The 14,984-nt window shown below is 40.9% G+C and overlaps 1 protein-coding gene across 1 annotated transcript in view; it reads left to right on the top strand.

Moving 5' to 3' along the window:
* Nucleotides 1–1,456: 1,456 nt before the first annotated feature.
* Nucleotides 1,457–14,984, top strand: part of ACSL5 (acyl-CoA synthetase long chain family member 5) — a 36,176-nt gene continuing 22,648 nt past the window's right edge. The window contains exons 1-2 of the mRNA XM_038411271.2: nucleotides 1,457–2,055; nucleotides 14,508–14,695. Coding sequence (XP_038267199.1) covers nucleotides 14,540–14,695 — 156 coding nt within the window. The 5' untranslated portion in view covers nucleotides 1,457–2,055; nucleotides 14,508–14,539. The remainder of the gene's footprint in view (nucleotides 2,056–14,507; nucleotides 14,696–14,984) is intronic.

The raw sequence follows: 14,984 nt of genomic DNA, 5'->3' as shown, positions 1-14,984 counted from the left end.
AATGGAATAACTGATTTCAATAGCAAAACAAAGTCCTTGTTCCTATCTCTTTGTATACATACAGAGCCCTGATAGGCACCATATAGGAGACCACTTCTGATCTATTTTCTTAAATAGACACACCAGAATGGATTTACTCAACATGTGGTTGTTCCACCACATTGGAAACACAAATGATTGGGAATCATTGGGGAATGATTGGGGAATTATTTATTTCCAAGAGATGAGACAGGACTAAATCAAACACACATATGTGCACACACCTCAGAACACTCACTAAAACTTAGGAAAGTCCTACTCCAGATCTGGAACCACCCCCAAACCACTGGTGTGGCAACAGTACAGAGGGAACTGTGGACTAAGCAAGTATTTCTTGTTTATTTGCACACTCTATTTGCTTTAGGTAAGTAGGTAACTTTGCCACCTTTGGACAATTGCCCTGTTTCCTTGTGTAAAAGCTCATCCTAACCACTCCTCCATCACAAACACTTCCAATGGGGGAAGGCAGTCAATTGCACAGTTGTTCTCAGAACATACATAGTCTGCACCACTGATTTGAATTACTTACAGGTGGGTGTAAGTACAGATGGTATTTTTTTTCATTTTAAGCACATTAAGACAGCAAGAGACTGAGATTTGTGTACTTGTGCTTCTGGTCCACTTTGTTCCTTTGAAAAAAGCTGTTAACTGGAGTCAGTGAAGCTTGTCCCTCCTTTTCTGAGAGCTGGATTTGGCTCAAACCATGTTTGTATTTTAAGCTGGAAGGTTTTTTAAGCTGAAAAAAATTAATATGAAGTCCCGCAACATTCATATCACTTTCTTACTCATTTGCTTTTAATAAACACTCCATTTTCTGAACATAAATGCACCTGAAGTGGCATCCAGGAAACATCTAACATAGAAGGGTTGCTTTTCCTATTCGAGCATATATATCTGTGCACTAACTGAATTCGAGGGAGCAGCTAATGCTAGGCAAAACTGAACATGGCCAAATTTCATACACAAAACAAGCTACATTTCTGAGATATGCAACTATTCTTACACTAGAAATGGGGAAACAGAGGGGTTAAATTACTTGCTCAGTCACACAGCAAGTCCATGACAGAGCCAATTCCCTGTTATGTGCATTATCATAGAATCATAGAATGCTTTAATCACAAAACCTCCTCTTCCACTCCCCCAACAAAAAGATTAATAATGGCCCACATCTGCACTGATTCATATCTAGTTTAGCCCCATTGAAGTCAGCTCTGAGTTCAAGATCTGATCTCTGGGCTCAAAGAAAGAGCACTAGGTGAAGTATAGCCACCAAACCTACAGCAAACAGCTGTGCTGTTCCCTTACCTTTGGGAGGGGAAGGAATGTCAGAAGTGTCTACAGGCCTTTAAGAAAAGAGATACAACCCCAAGGATTTCTCACATGCAGAAAGGTACTGATGGGAAGAAACCCAACTTCACTATTTAAAATCTTAGGGTCTGATTAGCTACCTTATACCTTGCAAAGTTATTTATACTTGTGGGGAACAGGTAGAAATGATCACCAGATCAGAATATTAGCACCCTACACAGATGTAAGCAACTAAAAAAAACCCCAGATAGCAATAAGGAAAAATAATAGCACTGAGTAAAGGATATTCCAATAGAAAGGATTTTGTTTTTTAACCTCACAAACAGTAGAGCAACCCTATTGTATCAGCATACAACAGTAGAAATACAGAAAATCCCTAATACTAAAAATACAACTGGGCTTTTGTTAGCAAAAAAAAATCTCAGAAAGTAACAACTGCATCAAACTCTCAAGTTTTGACCTTTAAAGGCTTTCTTATCTTTCATCTAGTCCTTCAGAAAGGTACAAACTCAATCTCTTCCCTGTAATTATCTAGGAACCACTACATTCTCCAGCCTAGGTTCACTCTTTTATAAGATCCTTTCCCAGCATGCTCTTCTGATTACTGGTTATTTAAACCTGGCAGAGACAAACAGTAGCTAGTCTTGAAGAATGTGTTGTGGTGTTCTATAGGTGACTGTAACAAGTAGTAGTGCTTTTCTTCCAGAGGTAAGTTTTAAAGTTTCTTTTGTTTTTTTACTTTCAGTTCTTGAGTTATCAGTACTTTTTTCATTAGTAGTGTTTTCTTTGTATCTATATTAAAGAGTTTAACTTATAAGTAAATATAAAATTTACTGTTTACTATTAAAGGGTTAACTTCTACTTGTGGCTATGTGTAACTGTAAAAATATACATTAAAGGGCAAACTTGACTCTAAAGAGCTACTATTCCTACTGATAAACTTAAGGGTGCTTAAAAAATCAATAGATCCTGTGTCCTGACAAATACACAGAATAGGTAAAAAGACTTTAGTAACTCCTGAGTCTGAATAACTGATTACTGCTACTACTCTATTCCTTGTGTAACTATAAGCAAGATGTTTAACTACTCTAATTTGGTTTCCTCACTAATAACACTACTTTGTTTTCTCTCTCCTTTGATTTAAGGACCTCAAATCAAAGGATGAGTCACTAGTATATAAAAGGCCCTTTAATGTATTTGGAGTACTAAATATTAACTACATATTGAATCTATTTCCTTAAGTTAAGTATCCTTATACCTTCTTGTCTAAATGGGGCATCTTGATTATCACTATAGCTTTTTTCCTGCTGATAATAGCTCATCTTAACTAATTAGCCTCTCAGTTTGTATAGTAACTTCCAACTTATCTCTGTGTGTGTGTGTGTGTATATATCTATCTCTATCTTACTATATGTCCCATTCTATGCATCTGATGAAGTGGACTGTAGCACATGAAAGCTTCTACTCAAATTTGTTAGTCTCCAAAGTGCCACAAGTACTCCTGTTTTGTGGATACAGACTAACATAGCTGCTACTGTGATACCTTAAGAAGCTTGACTATCTAAAATGACTAAACAAGGCCTAATTAGTATATAAGTGTCAACCAAGAAAGATGGTAAACTCCTTCTGCCTAGGAACTTAAAGGGAGATTACAGAATAGGACTGATGATCAGAAGACCTAGGTTTTGTTCCTGACTTGCTTATATAATATCAAGCAAAACATATCTGTCTAGCCCCCTCAGGTTTCTCTGTCTACATTATAACCATGTGAGTAAAGCACTTGTCATTGGTATAACCCTGAGTCAAAACGCTTTAGGACATCCAATTAAAAAGGACCCTTAGCCTGTATTTGGTGAGCAACATTGCTTGGAGTTGTCTCAATTAGTCAAGGCCCAGAAATCATTGCCATCTAAAAGGAACGGTGTTCATAAACTTCAGAAAGGGAATATTCTCCTGAAGCTTTGATCTCTGCAGTAGAGAAGACAAATGACCTTTAAAGAAAACAAGTTATAGCTGAGAGCTGGCCATAAGGAGGGAGTGTTGTACCAAACTCTCCATTTTGAGAGTAAAATGATGTCTGAGAATAACTCATGGATTTCTGAATGCCTTAAATGTTTGTTTTCCTGGTTGTAAGTTTACTAAACTGCTAGACAGGACCCTCGGGAAAGCAATTCACGTTAAACATGATGATTCCTTCCCCTGCAGCCACCCACCCCACTACTCTTCTGCTAGTGCAACTCCAAAAATGTCAGCTGTACTCTTCCTGACCCTCACCTGTGTGAGGAGAGTTGGGCCCCTCATCCTTGAAAAATATTTAATACATGTGTAGTGTGTTGTGTTTCATGTGTCCAAAATGCCAAAGTAATTTTCATATGTCTAGGAGGATGACTGTATTTACCCTATTTCACAGTTGGGAAAACTGAGCCAGTAGGCAAAATTATCTGCCTTTGATAGCAGATACAACTAGCAATTGTTCAATCACAGCCTTGTGTTCCTTCAACCAAGCCACTCTGCTTGTAGATTTCCTCTCTTCTATGTGACTGGCTGGATATTGAAAACCTTACAGGTCCAGTCCTTCAGCAGCTGAAGGAAAGCCTAATTTTCTGAAGCAGGACTGAGCCCTAAAAGGGCTTAAGGAAATCAGTCAATTGGCAGTAGGGCTCATTCCAAAGTAAGTTCGCTGCCATCACTTGTGGGTGCAAATAATGGTGATGGGTACCCATGTAGGGCCACAATCCTTCTGTTCCCCCTTTTCTCAAAAGAACCCTAGGCATGCCAAATGGCCACCATGAGTGAAACTCTATGGTGATAGAATCATAGACCTGGAAGAGACCTTGAGAGGTCATCTAGTCTATTCCCTTGTGCTCATGGCAGGACTGAGTATTATCTAAACATCCCTGACAGGTGTTTGTCTAACCTGCTCTTAAAAGTCTCCAATGATGGAGATTCCACAACCTCACTAGGCAATTTATTCTAGTGCTTAACCACCCTGACACATCAGAAGATTTTTCTAATGTCCAACCTAAACCTCCCTTGCTGCAATTTAAGCCCATTGCTTCTTGTCCTATCTTCAGAGGTTAAGAAGAACAATTTTTCTTCCTCCTGAAAATATATCCTGTCCCCTCTCAGTCTTTTCTCCAAAACCCAATTTTTTTTTCAATCTTCCCCCATGGGTCATGTTTTCTAGAGCTTTCATCATTTTTGTTGTGCATGCTCTCTCTCTCTGGACTCTCTCCAACTTGTCCACATACTTCCTGAAATGACACCCAGAACTGGACACAATACTCCAGTTGGGGCCTGAGTAGAATAGAAGAATTGAGTCTTGCTTGTGATACTCCTGCTAATACATCCCAGAATGGTGTGTGTGGTGGGTGGTTTTTTTTATTTTTTGTGGGTTTTTTGAACCAGCGTTACACTGACTTATATTTAGCTTGTGATCCATGATGACCCCCAGATCACTTTCTGCAGTACTCCTTCCTAGGCAGTTGTTTCCCATTTTGTATGTGTGCAACTGATTGCTCCTTCCCCAGTGGAATACTTTGCGTTTGTCCTTATTGAATTGAATTTCATCCTATTTACTTCAGACCATTTCTCCAGTTTGTCCAGATCATTTTGAATTTTAATCCTATCCTGGTATTATCCACAGATTTTATAAGTGTACTCTCTATGCCATTATCTAAATTGATTTAAAATATTGGTTCTGGGTCTGTTTCTGTTCAATCCCTGTGGGACCCACTTGTGCCCTTCCAGCATGACTCTGAACCACTAATAACTACTATCTGGGAACAGTTTTCCAACCAGTTTTGTACCTACCTAATAGCTCCATCTAGGTTGCATTTCTCATAAACAAGCCAGGGAAGGTCATGAAGGACAGTATCAAAAGCTTTACTAAAATCAAGATATACCATATCTACCACTTCCCCAGCCACAAGGCTTGTTACCCTGTCAAAGAGAGCTATCAGGTTGGTTTGATACTTTGTTTATGACAAATCCATGCTGACTGTTACTTATCACCTTATTATCTACTAGATGTTTGCAAATATCACTTTGCAAATGATCAACATCTCACTGATACTATGTACCCAATACCATCTTAAAGGTGCCTATGAATTCAGTCCTGGTCTCTGACTTCCAACTGGAAAGAATATAGTAAGAGGTTGTCCTAAATACTGTATTGCATCCCCATTCTCTGTAGTGCCTACACCACAGGAATCAACACATCTATAGACCACTCCTCTGATCTTGTAAACCATAGGATTCACAGATTAACCCTTGCCTCTACATTGCTAAAGATCACTTGCATTGCCCTCTTCATTAGACTCCCCCCCCCCCCCCCACTATATCGCCACCCCTCAGTGGTTTTTCCTCCTAATAAGATAAAATCAACACTAAGTTGAAGTTTCAAATACTCAATTAATGAGTGGAAGCATATAGCCTTATTTGCTTTAACTTTCAGCCTTTGTGGAAATCCTTTAAAAAATGAGTAAGGTATAATAAAAAAAACCTACAGCCTTGAGTACAGCAATGCAACTGGTACCACTGTAATAAAACTGTTCTGATAAAAGGTAAGCCTTTGCACTCTGATTCTGGTGCACATTATCCCTGACCATTGATCAGGCTCAACACTCCTGTGTTCCTATTGCTCTGTTACACAAGACAACTAACTGTGGACCAGATTGAGGGGTACTGGCAATGCCAATTAAGTGGAATTTGAGCAGCTGAGGCCAATGAATTCCAGGTGATCTGTCACAGGATGTGACCCTGTGCTCATGACTGCCTGACACACATGATGTATCTACTCACATGGCCTTTTCTCTCTTGTGGGAGAACTGCCTCTACTTGACTCTAGGCTCACTGCCAAGTAGAGGATTTGATCTCAGTGCTATGTATTCCTGGCTGTCTTGGCATTTATGTCCCAGACTTGACCCTTGATACTCCATGGTCTGGATCCTGGCTGGAGCTGGGCAGCTCCTCTGCTTCATATCTGCAGATAAAGTGAATCTGTAAGGAGAACTGATTCCCTCAATGTAAGGTGTGGGGGATGACCTGAGAGTCTCTGGACATTAGTAGTGTCTTAAAGAGTGACTGACGGATGAGGGGATTCTAAAGAGGCCACATACCCCCTAAATTTTGATTCCTGGAGAGACTAGTCAGTTGGCTTGATTCTTTTTCCCCCAACCATCCTGTGGATCAAGCATCCCAGTGATGCAATCATTAAGTGTGCCACAAGGGATTTACAGCTTTCTGCTTCTGTAAAACTCCTCCTGATTCCTATGTCTCTTCAAAAATCAAGATGGGGGAGGGGGGGAATTTCACTCCTTCTCTAACTATACTGGACAAAGACCAGAGACTAATTTGGCTCTGCCTTGGACTGCTAGTGAGTGTGAGTAACCAGTTGCTCAGTGAATCAATTCTTTACATTTCCTGTTTGAGTAGTAAGTAACAGTTGAATTGGGTTAGAGTGCACTGACTAACCAAGATGTTGGCTCTCCAAGCAATTTAGACTCTAATGAAACTGCATGCACTCAGCATCTCAGGACACAGTGCTGAGATTGAGAGATGTCTTTGGTGATAAACCTGCTAAAGATCAATTTTTAAATGAACTTTAGCACACTTTTCAGCACAGTGCCTTACTGATGACAATAGTTAGCAGGTGACTGTTCAGAGGAGGCTCATGAAGGCAGTGAGCAGATGGCCTTGCTAGCTTCCCATCCAGATAAAATCTCTTTAACAGCCCACATTGGTCAGTACATGCTAGAGGGCAGAACCCCACAACAGGGCCTGAAGAGTTGGCTTGTTTCTTCCCTATCAAGGGGCTGCCCAGGACCAATTTATCCTTTGTACTAGCTAGATAAGCCCTTACTTCTATGCTGTCTTGCTCTGGAGCGAGCAGGAAGATGCTAATCAAGCTGCAGTTTTCCCTGGAATGTCCCAGTGTCTGAAAACTAGGCTCAGAATGTAGATTGCATATCTAAAATGACTGGGCTGCAACAATTGGCTACCAGCCCCACCTATTTAACATTTCCTGATACTTCCTATTATAAGACTAAGCTTGGCAGTGTGTTAAGGAACTGAAAAACAACTATTTGGGCTGAAATCTTCCATGCCAGATGTCTGCCTGAAGCTGATACTTTCCAAAAAGCATCAGCTAAAATCAATTTTCCTCAAGGATAAGGCTAGAGGAAAGTTTGTCCATAAAACTTCCCACAGAAGGGTTCAGAGTTTTTCCTACATGCTCTGGAGCAGGGACTTGTCATTTAGCAGGAAGGTGGTGATGATTGTAGGGACAGGAAGAGGTCTATCACATAAAAATATAATCAAATGTGACAAAGTTGTGAGCTTTTGGAAAAATTGCAGTTTGCACATGCTCAGTTTAGGCTCTGAACTGTCTGTACAGAGCATGCTCCAGCTTGGGGTTATGCAGGATTTTCCTTGCTATTGCATTTGCAGGCTGCTTCAGTCATGTTGGCTCTAGACACTGGAATTGAGATTGTCTACACTATGGAGGTTATGCTTACATGGCTATATCAGCATTACCTCCATAGTGTAGACAATGCTGGCATAGCCATGTCTGCATAACCCTATAGTGTAGACCCAACCTGCACCAACAGAAGGGGGTTTTTCTGCCAATGTACACACCACCTCCCCAGGTGACCACAGCTATGTCAGCAGAAGCATTTTTCCACCAACATAGCTGTATCTATGCTGGGGACAGTATGTAGTAATAGCAATGTTAGGGGTGTAGCTATTTTCCACATCTACCTCAGCTAGGTGTAGACAAGCCTCAGAGCAGGAGTCCTGTCTCTGCTTTCATTCATTGCCTCTTTCTCCCCATCCCTGATGAGGCTTCAGGCAGCTAGGAGGAAGAAGCTGCCTAAATTGAAAGCAGAGGGACGAGCTGAACCCAGAAGCAAAAGCATGAGATTAAATTGTGGAAAGGAGCCTGTGGGATGGGGAGGACTTTGATTAGAGGCTGGGAAAGGATCCTGGGATTGCAAAGAACTGGGCTGAGGTGAGGCAGAGATCTGACAAGAACTAGGCTGGAGGGAGAAGAATGGGAACTGGCCCTGAGTGGGGAAAGACTTGGACAAGGTACCAAGGAGAAGGGGGACTGGGATGTGAGTATGGGAATGCTTGGGTGGGGGTACAAGAGATGGAGCTGTGAGGGAACTTTGACTAGTGGGGCTAAGGGACAGTGGTGAGAAGCTTGATTGGAGAGTGGGGCTCCCTGGATGAGAACAGGGCTGGGGTGAGGAGCCATGGATGGAAAAGACAAGACCTGGGACAGGGCAGAAGGGGTCAAGTTTAGGGGAATGGACAAGCATCTGTTCCCAGTAGACACTCTTCACAGCCTGGAATGAAATGTGTGTTCACCATTCCTCTGATTTCAGCAAATGTCTATAAAACCCACTGGCCAAGTGTCTCATCCCCATCTAGTCCTAGTCTATAGGATGACTGCATACCAGTGCTACTATGCAGTATTCCATTGGCTTAGCAGAAGTCTGTGCAGTGAGACTAAAGGTCCTAACCATGCTGATGGCCCATGTGGGTGTCAATATGATGTTGCAATGGAGTTTGACTTCTCTTAATGTGGTTTGTGTGTAACTTAATGTGTTCGTGCTTTTTTTTAAGAACACTACTAAAGTTGCAAAGTCCAATATCTAAAGGCTAAATGCCAGAAATAAGGTTGTCTGTAATGTATGGTGATGCAACTGAAGACTGTAGCATAAGCACAAAGGGACTGAATTAAAGTTTTGCAGGCAGCCTTAATTCTGGAATTTACTTCATGCTCACAATCTAGGTGAGTAATAGGGTAAGAGCATGCTCAACTCCAGTGACCACAACATACAAAACTGCTTATTGGCAAAGTGCATTCTGGGCTTTTACCTTCCTCTGAAACCTTATTGGCCATGATCAGAGAAGGTGGATGCCAGTTGTGGTGGTCCAGATGTCTGACTTTCATACAAGATATGAATACATGTAAGAAATCAACTGCTCCAAATAAGAGTGTCTTGGCATCCATACCAGCTGATCCTCTAACTTCCTTTTCTTGGATTAAGAATGGGACAGTGTTGCCTGAACAACCATATTGCCCACTTGGATTATTTTAATCTCCCTTTTTACTTTGACTAATTTACAAGGAAGCATTAATCTCTTGGATTGAAATGGTAATCATATCTAAAACTACTGCAGAACACAGCTTACTAAATTTTAGCTTTGCTAAATCTGCAGTTGGCATGATCAAGCTGTCTCCTCAAAGGCAGAGGAATGAATTAGACTAATCGGACACAGAACTAGAGGAGCAGTGTTATGTAGAGAAACAGCAGTTGGGACACTGAAAGCATGATGTGCATATTTCTCCCTTTCCTGTACATATAGCTATGATGTATGTTAATAGGAGTAAAGGCTGATCATTAAAGATGGTGAGACCTCAAAATGCATGTACATCCTTGGGTCAAACACTGACAGCCTCAAGACTTTTCCCTGAATAAATACAACTATGCGAGTCAACTGGTCTGTTATCTCAATCACTTGCTCTTTGCAATCCTGTGGTCTCCTGCCTCTAACCACTAAGGCAAAAGGACTAAAATCTGCTCTGTTAAAACCCATGTAAATCCACTGGCTTCAATAGGATTGCCTAGTCATAACCAAGAGCAGAAGTTGTGCTACAACAAGACTAAAACCCAGTGTCCTAGTTGAAGTGAAGGTGTCCAAGAATGAACTGCCAAAAGGATTCAAAAGCTGTAACACCCCCCCCCCTTTTTTTTCTAAATAGGGAACCAAATCAGTTCCTCTATAGGCCAAATTTTGCTCTGATTTACAAATCATGCAGGGGCCATCACTCCTGAAAAGGAGCACAGAATTTACTTCTCTAAGGTGAAACGGTCAAAGGTGACCAGAGGTGCAGAGTAATCTGTTTAAGATGCATTGAATCTGGCTCCTCAAAGTGCTGAGCACTGACTGCTAACTGAAACCAGTAGCAGCACAGGTGTTTGCCATGGGTAGAAAATCAGATGCAAGGTGTCTCAAGGTATCTAAAATGGCACATGGCATTTCCACTGCACCTCTCAAGTGGCTAGTAAAACAACCTGGTGTAAACAAACAGAAGCTGGTTTCATGATATCTCAAACTGTATCTTAAATACATGGTTCAAAGAATCAGTCAATATGAACTATTTGTCCTAGGTCAGACTTGGTACTGGGAGTGTTCTGTTTCAAATATGCCAAGGGAATCCTCTCCTTCCTGTCAGGAAAACCAGTGCAATGGAAATAAACTGTATTTTGGACTATGAAATGTAAAAATGGCTAGGGATAGCAAATGTAACCTGAAGTCTGACAGCTTATATTTATGACCCAAAATAAAGCATCGATTCCTGTTACCTGCCATGTGCTTGTTTCAGAAAAGCTTTAACAATCAACAGAACCGACTTAACAATCCTTTAGTTAAGGAAAGAGACTGAAGCTCTGGGCTCCTTCTAATTAGCCTTTGTGTTCACTGCTAAATAAGTCTGTACATGCAGGAGAATTAACACCTCAATTAGATGTGAACAAGGACACAATTATTTCCAGGCTGTAGAAATAAGAAGATTGGGTCAAATTTATGCCTGGTGTGGCCCAACTAACATCCTTTGTTTAATGCCAAGGATGAGTTTCAACTACAGTAAAACCTCAGTTACAAACACCTCTGGAATGGAGGTTGTTTGTAACTCTGAACAAAACACTATGATGGCTCTTTCAAAAGTTTACAACTGAACATTGACTTAATACAGCTTTGAAACTCTACTATGCAGAAGAAATATTCCATTTTCCCTTTATTTTTTTAATAGCTTGTTTAACACAGTACTGATTTGCCTTTTTGTCTCTGCTGTCTGATTGTGTATTTCCAGTTCCAAATGAGGTGTGTGGTTGACTGGTCAGTTTAACTCTAGTTTTTTCTAACTGAGGTTCTACTGTACAATTTTAAGATGTCAGTTGCTTGTTTTCAAAATCTTTTCTCTTTGCAAAATGGAGCAATTCCTAAGCACAGCTGGTCAGAACTTCTGACACTTGTTTCAAATAGGACAAAGTCAAAACACCTTGCAAAACCAAACCAAATGAAACACATCAGCCTTATTGGAGTAATTTGATATTATCAGGATAATGTGCTCTTGTCAGAAACTCACTTCTGTCCAATTTGATATTTAGGTAAAACTTTAACTGGTCTATCAATTTTTTGACCAGCTCTCGGACTAAATATTTGTATTATCATAGTAATTAGCAGCCCTAATCCTGGACCAGGGCTATACAAATGCAGGGGGAAAAAGGATCCCTATCCCAAAAAGCTTACAATTGGAGTATAAGATGGCATATGTGGTTACAGGCAGACTGTCCCAGGAAACAATGGGACAATATTACTCAGCCTGATCAGCTCTGGTCTGACCATCCCTGTAGCCTAACTGTTAAGTATGAATATAATATTGACTTCAATTTCAAAGCCCTTGTTCTGTCCTAACTTTCACTCCGTTAATCTCCACTAGTCCATGCAACATCTGACCTTCTTCCTCCCCCATATCCCCTACCCCAAAAAAGTGGGAGAAGCATGCTATTTTGCAGCCTTGTCCTCCCTGTTTTCTTTCAGGAGTCTGCCCTTCCTCCTCCACTAGAGACATTTTGAAAGCAGGTGGGCAAAAGTAGCATGAAAAAGTGGACTTGGCGCACACTTGTGCCATGTGTACATGGTGATCTTTTACATTTTAAATTACTTTAAATAAGTTGGTTTGGAGGGGTGGGGTTGTTGGTTCTGAAGCATGTTTCAGCAAATCCAAAAACTGACAATTGTGGCACATCCTGCCCTGCTCATCCTTTACTAGTTCCACACACACGACTTGGCTAAAAGATACTAGTTCAGTTACTAAACATAGAGTGAAGAAAATATGTTTGGGGAAAGGAAACAATCCTGCCCACAATCAGAAAACATTAGCCACATAGGATGAGAAATAATACCTACTTGTTGGCAAAAACCATGGCATCCCTTCTGTTTGAAGCTACCCAAAAGCAGCATTGTGCTCTGGCACTATACAAAGACAAACATGAAAACTCTGAACTAGATCCAACATCCCAGTGATCAGTTGTGCTAAAATCTTTGGTTATGGGCTGGCCCATCATAAAGATAGGCAGTACCAGCAAAATTACAATTCAGATGTGGATCTCGTACACCAAACTTGGAACTTGGGGTATTCAGATCTAGTTTGTTATGACGCTTAAGAGGCACTTGAAGTCAGAATCCAGATCTAAGTTTGATGGGAACTGCAGTAAGGGGTCTGGTTCAAGCTCATGGCTAAAATAATACTTGAGCAAAATGGCTAGTTCCAAGCAGCAAATTTGGTCAGCTCATTTAGACACAACATAAAATTAGAATCAAGAACAGGAACTAAATTCCTTATTCCCATTAGAGCCTTACCTCAGGTCCATCCTTGTCAGGAGCCGTGGATGCACCACATTCTGAATCGCCTACAGAAAGCTATTGAGACATAGGCTATGGCTATACTACTGTGGGATTGATGCACCAGGGGGTTGATTTTTTAGCAGGTCTAGTGAAGACTTGCTAAATCAATGGCAGAGTGCTCTCTGGTCAACCTGGTACTTCACTGGGAACAAGAGGAGCATAGCATAGACATGGCAGTAAGTCAACCTAAGCTATGTCCACTCCAGATACATTATTCACATAGCTGGAGTTGTGTAACTTGGGCTGACTCTACACTACTGTGGTAACATAGCCATAATCTACATAAGATGCATTTTGTAATAGTCCCCAAGACGAGTACCTAGCCTACACATATGCAAAGAGCTGAAACTATCCTCCTTTCTGCATCTTGTGTTAAAGTAGAAGAAAGCTTCACCTATTTTACAATCTCAATATCCTATATTTAGGACCGTTCCACTTTCAGAAATGGTACCGGGGGAAGAGAACTGAAACAGAACTCTGCCATATTTAGGGTTTTCTTGTGATGGTTCCCCAGTCTTCCTACTTCACTGATATAATGTTTTCACAGAAAGCTTCTATGCTCTACAATGTGGGCATCATGCACTACTTATGCATGAAACAGGTGGTCAGATCATGGTTACATGTGATCAAGATGTCACTCCTTGGCATTCCAGAAGTGTACTAATTTACTAAACAAATACATCAGTAACAATTCTTTTGTGGTCTTCAGGACAAGATTATATCAACAAAAATGAGGGAATAGATACTAGCTGGACAGCTATTAAATCATGTTTCCCTTCTTTGTTAATGCAAAGGTGAAATCCACAAGGCAGAGCAGCGACCATTTTTAACCTAATGTAAGATGATAGGTGTTGGGGACAGAAAGGGATAAAACTTCTAAATCCATATAGCTGCTCAAGACTATCTGAGAACCTGCCCTTCCAATCCAAAAGACCTTTTCTCAGTGACTGGGGAAAGGAGTCTTCATCTATTCTCTGCCTCAACCCTCCCCCACTCCTAGCCACTTACCTACCTTGTCCCTACTTCCTTCTTAGCAGCTACGTTTTGTTCTTACTTAACATGCCAGTTGCTAGAGCATTCTTGCATCAAAGAAAAACCTACCCTTGACTTCTTCCCTTCATTCTTGTGACTCCCATCTATCCTTAGTCCTTTTCACCACTGAACTCCTTCGACAAGCAGCTTCCAGCTCTTGCCTTTCTTCCCCTCTCATTGTTCAGTCTGGAGCTTCTACTAGCTCACTGGATTACTGAAACGTTTTGGGGCAAGATCTGACTAAACTTCAAGGCCTCTAGCCCCTCAATCTTAACGCTTCCACTTCTTTCAATAGTGGTAATCATCCAGTCCTAATGATGCTGCTACTTCCTCTCAACCTCCTAGCTTCCCCCATTTAAAATTCTTTATCTTAGTTTCTGAATGAGGAGTCTATTGGTGGTCAGTGGGTGGATTAGGCTTGCTGGGTGGGTGACTTGAGACCTAGACAGTGGACCTGCAGCATTGCATAAGCATGGTGTCAATTGCATACTGGATGAGGGAGTCTTCAAAGGCAACCCACTTAACTGAAGCCTAATTCTTGGCACCCATAGCACCTGTTTAAACATCTTGCATTTTATTTTGTTCTTAAAATTAGCTATTCACATTAATCATAACTCTACTGAACCTTCTGTTTCTCTGCTCAGGTCCAACACCCTGGTGGTGCTGATCCAGCACCATGATTTGGATACTTCATTTCTTGTTTTCACCACTCCCAACACCAGCATTGATTGGCCTTATTACTCTTGGAGCTACAATTTTCTTATGGGTGATAACCAGACCAAAGACCATTTCACCTCCTATTGACTTGAACAACCAGTCAATAGGAATTCAGGTAATGCTTAATTCTTTTTGACTGTCAATGGGATCTAGCCACAACTGAAAACTTTGCCTTAGGTGGATGAGTTGGTTTTTTTTTTTTAAATTTTTTTATATGGGGGCAACTTAAAAAAATGACTTAAACTAGGGGTATTTCTTTCAGTCCTCCAATCAGAGATCTGGCCAGATTTCTGACTTGATGCCTAAACTTTAGGGGAGTAGGAGCATGAAAGACCTTGGGTAACTCTCAACTCTCAATCCACTGTTCCTTTAATATTCATTAATAGGGAGTGCACTGTTAGCTG

The sequence above is a fragment of the Dermochelys coriacea genome, chromosome 7 (assembly GCF_009764565.3).
Source record: "Dermochelys coriacea isolate rDerCor1 chromosome 7, rDerCor1.pri.v4, whole genome shotgun sequence".
Taxonomy (NCBI): domain Eukaryota; kingdom Metazoa; phylum Chordata; order Testudines; family Dermochelyidae; genus Dermochelys; species Dermochelys coriacea.
The sequence above is the reverse complement of the archived record's forward strand: the minus strand, read 5'-3'. Positions and strand labels throughout refer to the sequence as shown.